We start from the raw sequence: 20,290 nt of genomic DNA, 5'->3' as shown, positions 1-20,290 counted from the left end.
ACTATTTCTATGCACGCACGGAGAAAATTACATGCAAACAGGGTCTGATATATCGATAGTCCCGGTTATATCGATATTTTTTCGGACTCCATTGAATATCGATATAACGAGACTTTACTGTATTACTACGACTATTAGGGAGCTATCAAGGGAGCTAGATAGTCAGACAGACAGACAGACATAAACACTCACATAGACATTTCTCCTTGATCTACGATGGAATCCAAACCAATCATTGGACCGTGAGCTGATTTTAGGGGGCTGGTATCAACAACGCAAGGTGTCTCCACTCTCGTGTCAGTCTCCGATCGCAACAACGGAGTGGTGATGGCCCATCGCGCTTGCGGGCAGCCCGGCTGAAGCAGATGTACGAATCTGCGCTCCAGCAGGCTCAGCGACGTGAGCAGAGCTGGCGCGGAGGTTTTGACGCGGATGACTATCCCATCCTCGCACGTTCCTTCTCCCTTCGGTTTCTTCTTCTTGACGGTATGTCCGAGGAGAACCCTCTTGTCAGCCCAACGCAGCATCCATTGCAGCAACCTGCCCAGAACTGGAAACCGGGCTTCTAATTTAGAATCTAGGACGTGTTGAAGTTCTACAATGGCTTCCGCGGTGGTCGAGGAGGCCAATGCCAAGGCGCTTTGGTTAGCGTCAGAACCGGAGCCTCTCCTCTGATTTCTAAGACTAAACAAACCAATTTGTCTCTCAGTCCGAAGCTCGGACAGCGCAGATGTATATAAGTTACTTTTGGATCCGGAAGCATCATTCACGGTTGCCGAAATCTGCGACTCGGGGGTGGTACCGCCCTGCGTCGGCTTGTGACAGCATCCAGCTCTGAAGATCGGGAGCTCATTGCCACAGTGTTCCCTGGCCGGAAGTTGTCCACTCCTATGGCGGCTGTGAATGGCGGTGAGCACGTCGAAGGTGAGCGAGTGCAGCTCTTTGTCTCGCAGAGCGGAGTGGAAGGACTTGAGCAAGGGAAGCTCGCCACCGTCGCTACTTTCTTTCTCCAACATGTAGCTGAGGAAAAGTTCCAGGAAGGCGAGATATTCATCATCCTCTAGCTCGAACTCCCAAGTGCCAATGACTGGAAGGGAACGTGGCGCTACATCATTGGTTGACTTCTTCGTCGCAGCATCAGTCCCCATTGCTTTTATTTTAACCTTCCTGTTGAATGAGACAACACCATAAATGACAGCACAGGAAATCTGTTGACCAATTTATGTGTAACAAGAAAGCATATTCTCCGAATCCGAAGCCATTGTTTTGATTCTCCAGCAACGCAAGACGTCTTGGCGTGACGTCACGAACTGGGGGCGGGACTTTCTGAAAATGCCCAATTCGCAGCTCAATTTTTTTGCAGATTTTGGACACTAAGTCATTTTTATTGGTGTTTTGCATTTGAATAAAAATATTATACTGCGTGTTTTGGTTATTTTAGATGCTATAAAACGTTTTTCTGGTGTCAGTTAAAAAACAAAAAAGTGACGTTGGTTGTCCTTTAACTCATTCACTGCCAGCCCCAAATTCAACAATAATAATACAGTAAAGTCTCGTTATATCAATATTCAAGGGAGTCCGAAAAAATATCGATATAACCGGGACTATCGATATATCCGACCCTGTTTGCATGTAATTTTCTCCGTGCGTGCATAGAAATAGTATCGATATAACCGGGACTATCGATATATCCGATATCGATATAACGAGACTTTACTGTAATAATAATAATAGTCATTTATAAGTGCCTTTCAAAACTCAAGGACACTTTACAGTCACAGATTTTTTTTTTTTTACTGCGGTTGAGCAGCGGCAGTGAAAAGCATGATGTGGAGCGCCATTCCCGAATTTGTTTGGGTTTTGGTTTTTCTTACAGAGGTTGCCAATAAAGCACTGGTCAGACCTCTAGCAATGTTTTTTCCCTCCCACAAGGGGACTGTATTTGTCCATGTTAGTGCTTTGTTACAGCTTCAGCTGTTATTAAAGCGCTATGTAAAACAATATGTATGCATTGCATTGTATTTTGGACAGCCGTTCGCATTTCAAGCTCATATAACTCTAGACCCATATCATTTAGGAATTAACTCTTTTTTCAGATGAAAGAAGAGAGGATAAGATTTCTAACGCTGTATTGAATGTTGGTGTAGTCCTAAAACTCAATATTCTGTGGGTCCTGGAATTCAAGTGACAAATGACAAAAACCCTGGCACTGGAGCGGACACATTTTTGCACATCGTCTGGCAGTGAATGAGTTAAGATGATTATAGTGGCACACTGTCTACCTGGGTATGGATGAGATGTGAGCCTCAGAGGTGGTCTCCGCTCTTTCTCCATCAACGCAGTCGGTTAAAGTGCTGCTGCTCACACTTGCGTCCGGTGATTGTGGCCTCGGAGTGGCTGCCTCGTGCTTGTCGTCCTCGTCTTTCTCCCACAACTGAAGCTCCACGGGGGCCAGGTGCCTCAGCAAGCGGCCTAGGTGCTTTCTCCTCTGCTTGAGTTTCTCTTGAATCAGAGCCTTCATGGGCTTGCTGCTTGGCTCTTTGCCCTCCTCTGGAGGAGAGAAAAATGTTTAGGCTAGTTTTCTACATTCACTGGGTACTTTGTTAGGGTTCACCAGGACCATTTAGTGCAGGGGTGTCAAACCCAAGGCCCGGGGGGCAACTATGGCCCGCTACACCATTTTATTCAGCCCGCGAAAGCAAATCAAGTATGTCAAGTGATGAGTGCTAAAGTCCGAACTAAAATTTGTCATTGTTATATGTACACTACAATAGTTATTCGTGACTTTGTATTTGAAAACTACAATATTCTCCGGTGGCGGACTGGAGTATAAGGCGCACCCCCAATGAATGGTGTATTTTCAAACCTTTTCCATGTATAAGGCACAATGGGCTTTCATTGAATATAAAAAGTTTCTCAAATATAATATATAAATATACAAACGTTTTCCAAAGATTTATTATTCCAAATATTTATTTATGTATAATGAATGTGCTATGGTATTATAATTAAAGAAATAAACGGTACTATAATAATAAAATTGTTTTATTTACCTTTGTGATCGTTGTTGATGGCTTGATGCAATGGAGTGGCCAGTTTCATCAGGATTAAACAGGAACGTAGCCTTCTTTCACCATCTTGAGGAATGATCCTTGTAGGTGCTTTCTCTGTGATAATTTTATCTAGTTCCTCATCAATTGTGTTGTGTTTAGCTGGGTTGACAGCTTTTTGCATCAAGTGTACAGATGGCGTGTGCGGGTTGTTTGTGGAGCCTGATTGACGGGATATTTTAACCTTGCAGTCTACACTCTGCCTTTGAACTGTCAAAGTTGAAACTATCTCACTGTCATCTGCCTGTCTCTTTAATGTTTAACCCCCCCCCAACCCTTGCTGTGTTCTTGACCAATCACATGGCTTTAACCGAAAATTGGGGGTGGGAAATAGAGGACAAAAACAGTCGGTTGCCCTTTTGTTGTTAGAAGAACGTGCTCGTTCGCGAACGACAAATCACTCATTGAGGCAGCTCCGTGTACGAAAAAAGTTCATATGCCAAGGTAAAGTTCGTATGCCAAGGTAAAATTTTCATAAATTTAACGTTCGGAAACCGAAAAGTTCGTAAGCCAAGCGGTTCGTAAACCGAGGTATCACTGTATATATTTTATCTTAAAAATTGTAAGATGAAGTACACAAATCCCAAAGCTTATTTATAAAGGCAAAATGTCATACAGCTTTGGTAATGTGTGGCTCTATCGTAATGACAATTGCTATATTTCTGTATATATGTGAAATAAAAACACAATCACCAACAAACCAATACAATTTGTACAACTACATAAATATGAGAGGATATGATATACCAAAGACACTGCATTGCTTCAAACCCTCCAGCAGTGAAGTATACTTCTCTCTCAGGGAGACTCTGACGGACTCTTCCTTCTCAGGGAAGGCAAGTACCAGGGTATCTGCCACCTATAGAAGAAGAGCAACAACATTTTTTTTCATGTTTGAGGTTGTAAACAGATTAAAAAAAAGATATTTCACCGAAGCCAGTGGTGGTAATTCAGCCAAAAGGCTGAGAAGGAGATCTTGCAGGATTTCCTCAGTGTTCAGGAAGTGACTGAACGGCAAATAGCGATTGGCCCAAAGAATAGCATCGATGCAGGATGAATACACTTGTGATTTATCGGGGTCCTTTGACGACACACAAAAACAAAAATAATAATAAAAAAGTCAAGCTTTGCACAGTTAAAAGATTATTAAATTACCACAATTCAACATTATCGTCATACATGTTGCATTCTGGCAGCCTGAAACCTTCTGCAGGCAACAGAAAGCTGATCCCTGACATGAAGCATCCAGCATAAACCACACAGCTCCCTAAAACAGACTTGAGGATGAAAATTAAGTCAGGAGCAGAACTTTTTGCATTCATCCTACTTTTTTTTTCAAGGACATGATCATGCATGAATTATAAATAACTGATAAATAAATGGTGTCTTACTAATAGTTTGACAGCAATCAGGATGCAGAGTTTTGCTATGGCTTCGTCTGAAGAATCCACCGCGGCTAACAAACTTCATCAGGCCCTCTGGGAGAGACTTTTCCTCTTTGGGGAAGGATGTGTAGGCGTACCTAGTCTTGATCTAAAGAATGTGTGTGAATATGGCCCACTAAAGTCCTTAAATCAAAGCATCATTTAACTCATACACTGCCAGACATGTGCAAAAATGTGTCCATTCCAGTGTCAGGGTTTTTGTCATTGTCACTCGAATTCCAGGACCCACAGAATATTGAGTTTTAGGACTACAAAAAGATTCAATGCAGTGTAAGAAACCTTAGACTGTCTTTTTTCATCAGAAAATGAGTTAATTCCTAAATCATATGGGTCTGAAGTTATATGAGCTTGAAATGAGGGCAGCTGTCCAAAATACAATGCAGTACATACATATTGGTTTATATAGTGGTTTAAAACAGCTGAAGCTGCAACAAAGCGCTAACACAGAAAAAAACATTGCCAATGGCCATGATCAGCGCTTTATTGGCACCCAAACAAGAGAAAACGAAACCCGAACAAATTTGGGAATGGCGCACTATGTCATATTTTCAATTCCTGAATAAATTTGTGAATGGCAGTGAATGAGTTCATGGCAACGATCCTCTACCTTGTGTAGGAGGTGGCGGGCTCGCCGCAAGTTGGCGACGTACCACTGAGCAGCAGGGTGGCAACATCGTGCAGACCTGAGCAGGAGCAGGATCCTCTGAAGAACGCCAGACACTTTGTGGCGTGTTGCCATTTCCGCGAGCTGTCCCGGTGTCCCCACGGGATCCTGAAAAGACGCATGTGTATTATTGTCAGGCGAGTAATGGGAAGTAATGGAGGGAATTTTGACAACATTTGCTTTGAAATTTGTCATTTGCTTGCAAAGGGGGCAGGATCAATTATCAACAATTGGAAATGTGATACTTATAAGAAAAATAAATATACATCGTAACATGAACACATGATTTTGTATTGAGTACCTGACTGTTCGGGGAAGGCTGAGGACAATACAGAGGCGGGGACGGCAAATACAGCCCACTGTTCACAAGAGCAGACAGGCTTGAGCACAGGTCCTTGGCTGATTCCAATAAGGAAGTCAATTGTGACGTTAAAACATCAACACCGGCGATGACGGATGCTTTTAGGATCTCCTGGGCGGATCCTTGCAAAACATCCAAGTCTTGCGCTTCCATAGGATCTAGTCAAACAAAGAGAAATGGGGATTGATGGATAAAAGCGGCTATGTTATAATGTTCAGAAATCTGTAAACTAAGGGTGTCAAATTCATTTTTTGCAGCTGGGCATAGTGTAGTTACAGTTTCCTTTCCGGGGTCATTATGAATTTGGGGAAGCAAAAATAATAATAATAATGATAATGATGTGTCATTTACAGTGATACCTTGGTTTACAAACTCCTTGGCTTACGAACTTTTCCGTTTACGAACGTTAAATTTATGAAAATTTTACCTTGGCATACGAACTTTTTTCGGGATACACACGGAGCTGCCTCAATGAGTGATGTGTCGTTCGCGAACGAGCTCGTTCTTCTAACAACAAAATGGTAGCTGACTGTTTTTGTCCTCTATTCCCTGCCCCCAGTCTTCGGTTAAAGCCACGTGATTGGTCAAGAACGCAGCAGTGAGACGAGGTGGTTTAAACATTAAAGAGACAAGCAGACGACGACAGTGAGATAGTTTCAACTTTGATAGGCTTAGAAAATTAGAAAGTAGAAATTTACGTTTTATGGAGACCTGGGAACGGATTGTTCTCATTTTAATGGTTTCCTATGGGAAATTAATTTTGGGGATACACACTTTCCGCCTTACACACACTGTCTGGGAACCAATTAAGTTCATAAGCCAAGGTATCAGCATACGTCTGTATAAGCTCACAGTCGTACATGAGTGGACTATTGATGAACAGATTTCTTCAGCTGTCATTTGTACTTCATTGAAGGTGTCGCAGTTTTTCTCCTACTCTGATGAAGCTTTTTGGATAAGGAGCGAAACATCCGACACCCTCAAAGAAGACAGATGACGGTTTAAAAAACCTTTTCGTCGATGAACTCTCAAAGTCATGTTTAATCCCCTCCATATACAGTAAAGTCTGGTTATATCGATAGTACTGCTTATTACGATACTATTTCTATGAACGCAAGGAGAAAATTTACATGCCGCAGGATCGGATATATCGATAGTCCGGTTATATCGATATTTTTTCCGACTCCCGAGAATATCGATATAACGAGACTTTACTGTATATGGAGGGGATTAAAATGACTTTGAGAGTTCATCGAAAAATAGAGTGCACAACAAATAAATGAATAACTAGTTTTCAAATTTGAAGCCAAAAATAATGACTTGTTATAGTGGTTTACATGGAACAATTTGAAATTTTGGTTGGGATTTTAGCAAGCATCATAGAATTTCACAAGTTAGATTTGCTTTCGCGGGCTGAATACGATGATGTGGCGGGCCAGATTTGGCCCCCACCCTTGATTTTTGACACCTGAACTGTAAACCTTGTATCATCGATGTTGTAATGCTCACCACTGTCATTGTTCACAAGACACTGCAACTCTGTCTGAAAAATGCTTTCGGGGAGTAAAGCTTTTGGAAGGTGAAGCTCTGGTCTGCTGATTCTGTTTAAAAAGTAAAAATTAAAATCTTAGTAGTACAGACAGGAAAGTGACGAGACCACAAAACCACCACATTCACACACTGACCGAGTCATGTCCAAGTGGCCAGCACAGTAATACACATAAGCGAGGCTGACAGAGGCTGACGTCTTCCAGTCCCCAAGTTTGTACGCCAGCCATGCCGTCTCAGGGAGCAAACCACCAAGCAGGAGAAGGTCCACGGCGTAGTCCACGGTCCACTTCTCGGACAAGTTTTGCTGGCGAATCGCTCGAGCCGTTGTCTCCTGACATAGAGGCACCAGGCGGCCTAGATTTGAGGCTGGGCCAGAAGAGGAAATCAATGAGGTTGGGATGTGGTGATTTTCCCCCCTCCTCATTATGTTGGAAATCAAAATTGAAACATGAAAATTGGGCTTTATTATTTTGAAGGGCTTTTTTTCCCCATCCAAAAAATAAATAAATAAAAATATGATGGAAATAGTGACATTTTAGGCTACGATCAGAAATATAAACTAGTCTACTGACTCATTTGGAATGTTGTATTTTTATTAATATTTAGTGATTTCATGTCTTTTTGTATTGTTTTATGTGTATACTCTCGCTCCCCCCCAAAAAACTTTTGTTTTCATTTTATGATTTTCCATTTTTTCACCCACGGAACTCATTTTGATTTTTTTTTTTTTTTGGAGTGAACATCAAGACAACTTTAACAATAAGACAAACCATGAAAATGGTGCGTCATAATTTTGTAGGTTTTTTTTCTTCATCCCCCCCAAAAAACTATGATGAAAATATTCCCATTTTAGGCTCTGATCAGAATTATAAGCTCGTCTACTGAATTGTTTGGACTGTTTATTAAATATTTAGTCATTTAATGTATTTGTTTTTTGTTTTTTCATGTGTATTCTCTCTCCCCCTCAAAAACGTTTTCTTTTTTCTGATTCTCCATTTTTCCCCACAGAACCTATTTTGATTTTTTTTTGTTTTATTATTTTGCAGGGCTTTTTTCCCATAAAAAAAAACTTGTTATGATGAAAATATTCCCATTTTAGACTCTGATCAGAAATATAAACTAGTCTATTGACTTGTTTGGAATTTTGTTTTCTAAATATTGATTCATTTAATGATTTTTTTTTTAATGTGTATCCTCCCCTCCAAAAAAATCATTTTGTTTTCATTTTATGATTTCCCATTTTTCACCTCATTGAACTCATTTTAATGTTTTTTAACATGTTTTTTTTTTACATTTTTGGAGTGAACATCAAGACAACTTTAACAACAAAACAAACAATGAAAAATGGTGCTTCTTTATTTTGCAGGGATTTTTTCCCATAAAAAAAACTTATGATGAAAATATTCACATTTTAGGCTCCGATCAGAAATATAAACTAGTCTATTGACTTGTTTGTAATTTTGTTTTCTAAATATTGATTCCTTTAATGTATTTATTTTTTAATGTGTATCCTCCCCTCCAAAAAAATAATTTTGTTTTCATTTTCTGACTTCCCATTTTTCACCCCACTGAACTCATTTTAATGTTTTTTCACATGTTTTTTTTTACATTTTTGGAGTGAACATCAAGACAACTTTAACAACAAAGCAAACAATGAAAAATGGTGCTTCTTTATTTTGCAGGGATTTTTTCCCATAAAAAAACTATGATGAAAATATTCACATTTTAGGCTCTGATCAGAAATATAAACTAGCCCACTGACTTGTTTGGAATGTGGTTTTCTAAATATTTAGTCATTTACTGTATTTTTTTGTGTTTTTTAATGTTTATCCCCCAAAAATATTTTGTTTTCATTTTCTGATTTTCCATTTTTCCGCCACAGAACTGATTTAGATTATTTTTTTTTTGGAGTGAACATCAAGACAACTTTAACAACAAGACAAACCATGAGGTAGATGTAACGGTGGCAGCACATCCACATGATGCGCAGGCAGGATGTTCAGTGGCTGATTGGTAAAATAGGCAGCCATGAACCTCCCCAGAGTTTGAATAACGGCAACAACTGCGTCAATGTGAAGGTTCGTCGGCAGCGGGGGGTCGGCTGCAGAGCACAAAGTTCAATACTAAGCACCTTGGACAAACGCGGCTGCATTTGCACATGTGAATTTACTGACTTGTTGTGCAGGTCACATGCTTATTGTGGTGACCGGCGTTGTGTAAGGCCAAGTGGGCCATGTGTTCTCCCAATTCCACCGCTTCCTTAAGATAATACTGGGACAACAGGTTGTAGAGCAGAGCCAGACAAAGTCTCATTTCCTGGAAGGCGCTACGACGACAACCTAAAATTAAATGAATATATCTTAAAATGGATGGATGGATGGATGGATGGATGGATGGATGGATGGATGGATGGATGATGATCCATTTGAATATAATAATATATATCTAACTTACTTTTTTTACTCTCTTCCCAAATTTGCGTCCGCCACACCTCAGCACTATTTTGGTACAAGCCGCATAGGAATAGTTCTTCACCTGTGGAAGCATTATTACTATTACTATTATTTTTAACTCATTCACTGCCAGACGTGCAAAAATGTGTCAATTCCAGTGCCAGGGTTTTTGTCATCATCACTTGAATTCCAGGACCCACAGAATATTGAGTTTTAGGACTACATAAACATTCAACACAGCATTAGAAACCTTGGACTCTCTTCTTTCATCCGAAAAAAAAAGGAAGTTAATTCTTAAATTATATGGGTCTGGAGTTTATGAGCTTGAAATGAGGGCAAAATGTCCAAAATACAATGCAATACATACATATTGGTTTATATATATAGCGCTTGAACAACAGCTGAAGCTGGAACAAAGTGGTAATATGGAAAAACGGGAAATGTTGCCCCCTTGTGGAATTAAAAAAAACAGTGCCAGAGGCCATGACCAGCGCTATATCGGTACCCAAGCAAATTCGGGAATGGCGCTATACGTCATATTTTCAATTCCCTTACATTCATGAATGGCAGTGAATGAGTTAAAAGATGAATGAGATGTTAGAATGACAGAATTGTGTTGTCAAACGGTACTACAAGGATACACTCATCGGAATCAAGCCTCGAAGCGAAGGGTCGTTTCTTACCTTTATGATTCAGCAGTGCGGGACCCTCTTCTAGTTTCTCTCCAGTTGCTTGTAGAGCTGTTTGAATCTTGGCCATGATGTTTATCAATTGCTCCTCTACACCTTTGTCCCACTCCTCATCCTTCTTGAAGCCTCGCAAGTCTTCCTTATAATCCTGGCTGATCTTGTAGACCCACTGCCACACTCCAAATAGTCTGGAGGCCATGTGGGGGAAAAAAATACCAAACGTAAAATAAGACAAGCATTATTATCATTATTATTATTATTAACAACAATAATAATACATTTAATTTATAAGCACCTTTCAAAACTCTCAAGGTCAAGTTTTTCCTGCGGGTGTGCAGCGGCAGCTACACTCGCCAGCATTCACAAAACCTGGAAGTAACTCAGATAGATAGAAAGCTATCCAGCTAACTAATAGATAGCTAGCTACATAGCTAGATAGGTACAGTAGCTACCTAGCTAGCTAATAGCTAGCTAGCTAGCGAGATAGCAAATAGATAGAAAATAACGAGCCAGATAGCTAGCCAGATAACTGGAAAGGTAGATAACTACAAAAAAGTGAAGAATGACTTTTGTTGAGATAAAAAAAATATATATGTAGCTAAATATGAAATTGTCGCTTCGTATGTACTTTTCACTGTTTATCTTCCGGGTTGAGTGAACGCTGGTGCGGGTGGCTGCCGCTGCTCACCCGCAGAAAAAATATCATGTGACTGTAAAGTGTCCTTGAGAGTTTTGAAAGGCGCTTATAAATGAAATGTATTATTATTATTACTAGCTAGCTATTAGCTATCTAATTAGCTATCTATTGGCTATATTATTATTATTATTATTACACAAGACAGAATCACAGTTCAGAGATAGGTAAGCTTGAGTAAGTGACAATAATTTGGGAAACAAAATTAAAAAGGTTAAATAATAAAGTTAATTTAACGATACAATGTTTGAGTCAGGAAACATTTCTTTTGTTAATTCTGAGAAGTAATCAGCAACATTTTCAGGCAGGTTGTGTTTGGCAACAAATTGACTGAACAAAATCTCCACTTTCGATGAGTCATAAATAGGACAAATGTCTTCATCACTATTCCTCAATTTTAAAGCCAAAATGGAAAACAAATATATCTCTTTTGGCTGTTATCAACACTGTGGCTCTGCATTGTCTTGTTTTGATAGAGTTAAAACAAACCTGTTGGACGGTCGCTGAGGTAAAGGCAGAACCTGATGAGAAGGGTCACATCGGTACTCCCCATAATCCTGTAGCAATGGCACATGGTAGACATCTGCCCAAGAGAATGGAGGATCTTTCTCCACCGAGGACCAAATAGTTCTTTGCTGCAGGCTATAGGCGCAGTCGAGGGCCTCCGAGGCAAGCTGGAGAATGAGCACAGCTCCGGATAGTCTCTCAACACAACTTGCTGGGTGGGACTCTGGCGACGGGGAGAGCAGAAGGTGGACCAGTCGCTTACTAAGCTCCACTGAAAGTCCCAAGCTGGGAGCTCCATCCAAGTGAGTGTTATCCCACGGGAGGAATGAGAAAAGTGCTTTGAGGAGTTCCAGGATGCAAGCAGAACCCGAGGGGTGATTTTTCCCAGAATGAGCTGCATCGTTTGGCATCAAGTGGAACAAAGCAGCAAGCTGCGCCACGCGAACGGTTGTACATTTAAGCAGGTGGGCTCGGTTTTCCACTGCGCCTCCCATAGACATGCAGAGAGCCCACGCTGTCAAGAGTCCATTTTGGATTTTACTGAGATCCTGTCGAAGATGACATATGGTCATCTCAAAGTCCTCTTCGTGATCTTGGTTGAGTTCCGTCGTCTCTGTGTCCAAAGCGCGGAGTGTGTCGAACATGGAAGCGAAATCCAAGTGTCCGCTGCCCGCCAGCTGTGAGCCAGGAGGAGGGACGTCGATGTCGGAGTCATCTTCAAAGAACGACTATGGAAAAATCACATTGAATGAAAAACATGAAGGAACATTTTATTTAGCACAGAAACGTCATTATAATACAACTAACTGTTCCAAAAGGATAGGAAGTGAACACTAATGTCATTTCAAAATACTTCCTTTGACCAATTTACTTTGACATCTCGTATCATCTTAGGGCCTTTCGGGAAGAAATATTTGCACCCCAAAACATAAAATGAAGAGCTGACGTAGTTAGTTTGATATCCATATTTTAACTCATTCACTGCCAGGCATGTGTAAAAATGTATCCACTCCACTGCCAGGTTTTTGTCATTGTTACTCATTGTCACCCACAGATAATTGAATTTTAGGACTACATAAACATTCAATACAGCGTTAAAACCTTAGATAACCTTCTTTCATCTGAAAAAAAGTTCATTCCTAAATTATAGGGGTCTGGAGTTATATGAGCTTGAAATGAGGGTGGCTGTCCAAAATACAATACATACATATTGGTTTATATAACGGTTTAACAACAGCTGAAGTTGGAACAATAATAATAATCCTGGTCCTGCAATTTGAGTGAAAATGACAAAAACCCTGGCACTGGAGTGGATACATTTATGCACATCGTCTTACAGTGAATGTGTTAATAATAATAATAATAATAATAATAATAATAATAAATAATAATAATAATAATAAGGTCACTTTACAGTCACAGGATGAGTTTTTCTGTGAGTGAGCAGCGGCAGCCACATGCGCCAGTGTTGACTCAACCCGGAAGTAATTCAAATAGATAGAAAGCTAGCTAACTAATAGATAGCTAATAAATAGCAAGCTAGGCCTTCACTCAACCCGGAAGTAACTCAAATAGATAGAAAGCGAGCTAGCTAGCTCATAGAAGTAAAAACAAAACCCGAACAAATTCGGGAATGGCGCTCTATGTCATATTTTCAATTCCCGAATACATTTGTGAATGAGTTAAATGATGTTGTGTTTTGTTTTTTTTCCATGAGGAACATGGAAGCTGATTTTTTTTTTTTTTTTTTGCGATTAAGCCACTGAAATGAAGACAGAATAACATTCCAATCGTATTCTAAACTATGACAAATCTAGATTGGACAGACCTGAACTCTTTCAAGCAACTCTTTGGTGCCACTGAAGGTGCCCTGGTCTTGGAGAAAAAAAGGTAAGGTGGACTCCTGGGTGGCTGCTGATATGATCGAGTCCGCCGGGTGAGGACCACTCGCGATAAATGACTTGCCGTCCAGATTGAGGTAAGAGTCCAAACACGTCTTCACGTACATCTACAGTAAGCAATGCCAACAAAATATGAACCACAAAACAAACTCACTGTAAAAAAATAAGTGCTAATGTTCTAAAAATGGTTTTGAAAAGTAATCAGGGCGATAAAGGTTCCTAATTGAGTACCTGAGATGTATCCAGAAGCTGGCAAGCCTTCTGAAGGTCCTTGCCGGTGTTATTCAACAAAGCTTGCACCAGCATTGCGGCAGAAGGCCTGTTGAGGACCCTCAGTACGGTGGCCATGTAGCCGTCGGATACGATGCAGTACAAAAGGCGCGGGTGCCACGTGACGGAATAACGTTGCCTCATGGTGTCTCGCGCCGACACACTAGAGTTGGACATGGAGGCATCTGCTCTTCCGGTCGGAGGTCTGCAAGGCGAAAAAAAAAACATTTGTTGTACTTACCTCACCGGCTGTTTTTTTTGTGTCTAACTGATTATGCTAATCACATTGCAGATTTAAAGGACAACCGACATCTCCGGACAAGTTGTGTCCATAATTTGTAAAATGGCTTCAAATGACTTCTACTGAGCGCATTTTAATAAGATTCCACCGCATATAGCTATATTTTACGTTTTAAGACTCGCGCTGAATATTCAGGAAGTCTTGTTTTTGAGTTGGTGACGAGTCCATACGTGACGTCACTAAAGGAACGCCCCTGACCGAAAAAAAAGACGCATTGTAGCGGTCCTTCCATCACGTCAATGTATTTTGCTGTAATGTTTGGTCTGGGGACCTCGTGGTGCACACAAAAGCCGCCAGAAGAGGGCTTCCAAGCTTCATAAAAGGAATTTATCAACCTGTGGAAACGGAGGTGGGCACAGGAGGTTGCCATTTTCTGCCTTTTTCAGTGAGAAATTTCCCCTCAATGTTGCCTCAAAATGACAGGGAATAACTTCTTTAATCGATTGCAAACATGTATGCTTTCCTCTTCAGAACTATTTGAATCATATTCATAACTGGATGTGTAACAAGAAAGCATATTCTCTAAATCTGAAGCCATTGTTTTGATTCTCCAGCAATACAAGATGTCTTGGCGTGATGTCACGAACTGGAGGCGGGACTTTCTGAAAATGATTTTGGACACTTTAAGTCATTTTTATTGGTGTTTTGCATTTGAATAAAAAATATCATACTGCATGTTTTGGGTATTTTAGATGCTATAAAACGTTTTTCTGATGTCAGTAAAGAAACAAAAAAGTGACGTCGGTTGTCCTTTAAACAAAGACCAACCGGTAAGTGACGAGTGGGTGAAGGGGCAGGAAGTGCGCGGCTCCAAAGTCGACATTGCAACCGGAGCTGGTTAGCAAGAGGAGCCCGCCGAGACGACTCAGGACCAAGAGGGCGCCTCGCTTCAGAACGCAAGCCAGAAAAAGGCCGTCATGTGACCAGCTTAGACTGCCAACCCAGTAAGACCTACAGCACACAAAAAAAAAAAACTTGTAAATTAACTAATTCACTGCCAGACATGCAAAAATGGTCCACTCCAGTGCCAGGGATTTTGTCATTTTCACTCAAATTCCAGGACCAACGAAATATCGAGTTTTAGGACTACACAAACATTCAATGCAGCGTTAGAAACCTTAGGCTCTATTTTTTTCATCAGAAAAAAAGGTTAATTACTAAATTAATGGAATTATGTGAGCTTGAAATGAGGGCGGCTGTACAAAATATAATACATACATATTGATTTATATAGCGCTTTAACAACAGCTGAAGCTGTAACAAAGCACTAACATGGACAAAAGGCAAATGCAGCCCCCTCGTGGGAGTGACATAACATTGCCAGAGGTCTGACCGGCACTTTATCGGCACCGCCTGCAAGAAAAAAAACAAACCCGAACAAATTTGGGAATGGCGCTCCATGTCATGCGTGTCACTGCCTCTGCTCACCCATTTGTCTTCTTTCATTAGAAAAAAATGAGTTAATTCCTAAATTATATGGCTCTGGAGTTATCTGAGCTTGAAATGAGGGTGGCTGTCCAAAATACAATGCAATACATACATATTGGTTTATATAGCGCTTTAACAACAGCTGAAACTGGAACAAAGCTTTAACATGGCAAAAAAAAGAAATGCTGCCCCCTTGTGGAAGAGAAAAAAAACATTGTCAAAGACTTTATCGGCACCCAAGCATGAACAAAAAAAACGTGAACAAATTCCGGAATGACATTCTACGTCAATGAATGAGTTCAGCGCAAAATCACATCAACTTCCATCACCATTCATCTACCTGGTGTATTTTGGAGGAATCTGCTCCATTTTACATCCGCATCTTCCAAGACCGCTTGAGACGGAGACAAAATTTTGTGTGCTCACAAACAGAACCTGCGTAGCCTACATTGAAAGAAAAAAACATTACATCACAAAGTGATCTCAAATGCACAAGATGAGACGGAGAACATGTCGATTTTCACCTTGGGCTCCCGCTGGTTTAGCACGATGGCTAGCAGTTGACCGTCAGGAGAGAAGTCGGCCACTAGGGCCCCTCTGGACTTGACCGCTTGGCAGGGTGGGGTGAGACATGACATGGGGTACGTCTTGGTGGCCCATTTTATGCTGTATCCCAAAGAGCTAATCAAATAAAAGTGTTATTGCGATATTTATAACATGATTAACTCGCTGCTATACATTGGAGACAATTGTCATGTTTTCTAATGTGTGATTATTGTACATTGGGACAAGCCAACCTCACCAGCAAGAAAGCAGTTGAAAAGATTCCAACCACAGTTGAAACTATGAATAATAATAATAATAATAATAATAACAATAATAATAATAATAATAATAAATTTCATTTCTAAGTGCCTTTCAAAACTCTCAAGGTCACTTTGCAGTCACAGGATATTTTTTTTTGTGGGCAAGCAGCGGCAGCCACACGCGCTAGCATTCACTCAACCCGGAAGTAACTCAAATAGATAGCTAGCCAATAGATAGCTAATAGCTAGCCAGCTAGATAACTAGCCAACCACCAAGATAGCTATATAGTTCATGGATAGCTAGCTAGATAGCCAGCCAGCCAGCTAGATAGCAAATAGCTAGCTAGCTAGATAAATAAATCAAGAAATATTCACACTAAATGCAGATGTTTTTTCCCTTTAGTCATTCATTTAACAACATCAATTTTAAACGGCAGACGATAATTAGATTAAGCTAGCTAGAGGTCGAGCTTGCTAGCGAGCAAGCTAGATAACTAGCTAGCCAGCTAAATAGCTATAGAGTTCATCGATAGCTAGCTAGATAGCCAGCCAGACAGCTAGATAGAAAAAAACTAGCTAGCTAGATAGCATATAGCTAGTTAGCTAGATAAATAAATCAAGAAATATTCACACTAAATGCAAATGTTTTGTCCCTTTCGTCATTCATTTAACAACATCAATTTTAAACGGATATTATAATCAGATTAAGCTAGCTAGAGTTTGAGCTAGCTAGCGAGCAGGCTTGCTAGCTCGGTTTCTATTCAGCTATCTGGCTAATTCCTTACATGACAGGTGCCAAAGTAGCTCAGGAGCAAGCGAGAGAGCAAGCTAGCTAGAGGTCAAGCTAGCTAACGAGCGAACTAGCTAGCTCACTTTTTATTCAGCTATCTGGCTAATTCCTTACATCACAGGTGTCAGTCTGGCCCGCCACATCATTTAAATCGAAATTCCGTGCACATCTATCAAGCTAGCTAGCTACTGAGAAATCAAGCTAGCTAGAGCTCAAGTTACCTAGCTCTCTTTCTATTAAGCTATGTGGCTAATTCCTTACATGACAGTTGCCAAAGTAGCTCAGGTATTAATGCACACTTACTCCAAGTCCACATGCTGATCCGACCATTGAATTTTGAGGCAGGTGATGATAAGCTTCCTCCCGGACGTAAATACAAAGGCAGAAAAGCAGATATTGCCCATCGTCTGAAATTTAAGCATAGCGGTTATACACGCTAACCACTGGGACAATAAATTACAGTGAAGTGTGTGTGACACCTGGCTTTCCACAAAGATGGTACACTGCGATGCTTCTTTGTCCTTTAAAGTTGGCAAAGAGGTGTCTTGAGGTAGTTGCAATTGTGCCCAGTGTCCTTTTATCGAGCCGTCGCACATCAATGTCAAACCGTCCATGTCTGTACATTCCCATAGAAGCACTTGGCCCAGTGTGCTGACCAACAGAACACGCGTCCCCTCATCTGATACGTGGACAGATAGCCGGGTAGAATTACCTGCGAATAATAATAATAATAAATTAAAATAAAAACATTCAAACTTTGTGATGATGATGTACAATAAAATATTAAGACAAAGACCAATCCCATCTCAAAACCCACCTATTTAAAATAGCATTTTCTATGTAGCTCTTTCACTTGTTTCTATTTATAATTGTATTTTATTAATTGTACTCTATTTTGTGATTGTATTTGATTTATTATCGTACCTATACTTGTCTGTGACTGTGAAGTGTCCTTAAGAGCTTTGAAAGGTGCTTAAAATAAAATGTATTATTATTATTATTATTATTATTATTATTATTATTAGGTACTCCTGCAATATATGTATTTATACTTTTTTGTTCTTATACTTTCTCCCTTTGTTAATTTTGCTACTGTCAATTGGGAATGTATCCATTATTAGACAAATAAAGTTTTTTTCTGACTGTCTTATCTAATAATAATAATAATAATAATAATAATAATAATAATAATAATAAGAAGAAGAAGAAGAAGAAGAAGAAGAAGAAGAAGAAGAAGAAGAAGAAGAAGAAGAAGAAGAAGAAGAAAAAGAATACAAAGAACAATAAGAACACGAAGAAGAAGAAGAAGAAGAAGAAGAAGAAGAAGAAGAAGAAGAAGAAGAAGAAGAAGAAAAATAAGAAAAAGAATAAGAATAAGAATAAGAAAAAATTCCATTTATAAGCACCTTTTTTAGAACTCTCAAGGTCACTTTACAATTACAGTATATTTTTTTGCCTGTGAGCAGCGGCAGCCACACGCGCCAGCGTATACTCAAATAAATAGAAAACTATCTAGTAAGCTAATAGCTCGCTAATAGATAGTTAAGCTAGTCAAGATGTCAAACTAAATATTTTCACTTCAAAGAGCCATCACAGAAAAAAATATTCAAGAAAATATGTTCATTTTAATATCTTAATATCTAATACCACTAAAAGTGAAAACACGGCATGTCTTCCAAATGCCTGTCAAATATGATAGCTTTTGATGCAAGAATGTGAATGATTTGGGGCATTATAATGAAATTGTATAGTTTTTTTTCAGCCATTTAACACATACACAATCCCATGTTACATTTATGACACGATTAAAGTCTACACGCCAATCATATACGTCATTGTGGTGTTATATTCAGGCAAAATAACTCAGCCCAAATAGCGCCGGGTGCCTACCTTGAATATCATTAATTATTTGAACGACTTCAGGGACAGCTGTGACAGTCCTCAACAAGTCATTGTCTTTGTTCCATAAAAAGAGCTCGCCTGAGGTTAAAAGTCCACAGAACCACATTCCTGTGAAACACACAAAATTGACATGTCATGTTTTTGTGACATAACAGATTTTTTTTTTTTTTACCCGACATTCAAACTTGCCATTGCGGGACGGTGCCATCGTCAATACATTGTTGAGCAAATGATGGAGTTTTGGGGTTTTCTTCTTGGTACGACCGGACACCATGTTGATCTCGCTGATCCGTTTGTCGTCGAACAGGAAGACGCATTCCTTCTCCTGCAACACCAGGCGCGAATTTGAAAGAATAACTATTAAATTTGCACGGATGCCTGTTTATGACAAAATAAATGGTGAATATTCATATTTGAATTTGATGCTGAATTCCCTTAATTCCAGTGAAACGTTTCCAAACAGGATTATTTCCAATATGTTCAATTTTAACCCCGGAATTTGAACTTTTGGGGACAATTCACAGCCCTTTCCAACTCTTACAACCTATTCTATAACCCAACTCATCCAATGGACACATGGGTGATTTTTGTTTTGTATGTGTACCTGTCCAAGCCAGCAAAATCGAGGCCATGGCTTTTTTCGTTTGATCCGGGAGGACAAGACCACGTCCAGCTTTAGCTCCATGCTTGTGGCGAGACACAATCAGCTACTAGAACGATCCTCCTTTGAATCATCAATAATGGGCCATCTGAAGGGAAGAAAATGAGAATTGTTTGTGTTCCGAAGATGGACAATTTCGGGGGATATGGTTTTTGAAATGTGTTACTAATGTAAATAAACAACTTTTTGTTCGGTGATTGTAAATCAAAATATCACCATGAGTAAATAAATGTATGTTTGGTAAGATTAGTTCTTTTAACAATGGATAACAACGGGCATATGTAGTTTCGTATGTGGGTTGACTAACTTGCCAAACGAGCAAATACAAATATGCCTCAGTTGCGTACTACGTTTAGCTAACTACCGTGTACATACCCAATTCTGGATGAAACGCCCTCTTCTTCATTATCATCATCATCACTGAGCCATTCTGGTAGCTTCGATCATGCTGTGGAATTTGTGGAACACTTGTTGGTACATTTAACAACGACTTTTGCTCAAAAAAGTGCTCGATTGATTTCTTTCTGTGCCCATTTTGTTGCCCCTCACGACTGCACGTCAAAGCATTAGCAACCTAGCTAGTTGTTCGTAGTGAAGAAAGACCAAATATTTTGAACGTATTCTTCGTACCGTACTTATGTTTTCGGTTAAACATCGCGTTACTTTAGTGGTTCGCTTATCGAGTGCCGATCACATTTGAGCAAAGCGAATGATAAGAAATAATTCGAAAGTCCCTCCGTTGCATCGGAAACACAAA

The 20,290-nt window shown here is 39.9% G+C and overlaps 1 protein-coding gene across 1 annotated transcript in view; it reads right to left on the bottom strand.

Moving 5' to 3' along the window:
• cplane1 (ciliogenesis and planar polarity effector 1) overlaps positions 1-20,290 on the bottom strand; it is a 36,678-nt gene extending 16,388 nt beyond the window's left edge. Inside the window, exons 1-26 of the mRNA XM_089020275.1 lie at positions 19,909-20,290; positions 19,477-19,621; positions 19,062-19,197; positions 18,861-18,980; positions 17,450-17,682; positions 17,274-17,377; positions 15,899-16,055; positions 15,715-15,818; positions 14,715-14,897; positions 13,607-13,850; positions 13,303-13,482; positions 11,457-12,202; positions 10,268-10,461; positions 9,586-9,666; positions 9,306-9,470; positions 9,077-9,232; positions 7,266-7,497; positions 7,090-7,181; positions 5,521-5,738; positions 5,163-5,327; positions 4,502-4,643; positions 4,290-4,387; positions 4,042-4,191; positions 3,858-3,969; positions 2,283-2,550; positions 193-1,167 (exon numbers count right to left, since the gene is read on the bottom strand). Of these exons, the coding sequence (XP_088876401.1) occupies positions 193-1,167; positions 2,283-2,550; positions 3,858-3,969; positions 4,042-4,191; positions 4,290-4,387; positions 4,502-4,643; positions 5,163-5,327; positions 5,521-5,738; positions 7,090-7,181; positions 7,266-7,497; positions 9,077-9,232; positions 9,306-9,470; positions 9,586-9,666; positions 10,268-10,461; positions 11,457-12,202; positions 13,303-13,482; positions 13,607-13,850; positions 14,715-14,897; positions 15,715-15,818; positions 15,899-16,055; positions 17,274-17,377; positions 17,450-17,682; positions 18,861-18,980; positions 19,062-19,197; positions 19,477-19,557 (5,336 nt within the window). The 5' untranslated portion in view covers positions 19,558-19,621; positions 19,909-20,290. The remainder of the gene's footprint in view (positions 1-192; positions 1,168-2,282; positions 2,551-3,857; positions 3,970-4,041; positions 4,192-4,289; positions 4,388-4,501; positions 4,644-5,162; positions 5,328-5,520; positions 5,739-7,089; positions 7,182-7,265; positions 7,498-9,076; positions 9,233-9,305; positions 9,471-9,585; positions 9,667-10,267; positions 10,462-11,456; positions 12,203-13,302; positions 13,483-13,606; positions 13,851-14,714; positions 14,898-15,714; positions 15,819-15,898; positions 16,056-17,273; positions 17,378-17,449; positions 17,683-18,860; positions 18,981-19,061; positions 19,198-19,476; positions 19,622-19,908) is intronic.

This window comes from Hippocampus bargibanti, linkage group LG18 (genome assembly GCF_051943395.1).
Source record: "Hippocampus bargibanti isolate YZ-2025 linkage group LG18, ASM5194339v1, whole genome shotgun sequence".
Taxonomy (NCBI): domain Eukaryota; kingdom Metazoa; phylum Chordata; class Actinopteri; order Syngnathiformes; family Syngnathidae; genus Hippocampus; species Hippocampus bargibanti.
This window is presented reverse-complemented; position numbering and strand designations above follow the sequence as displayed.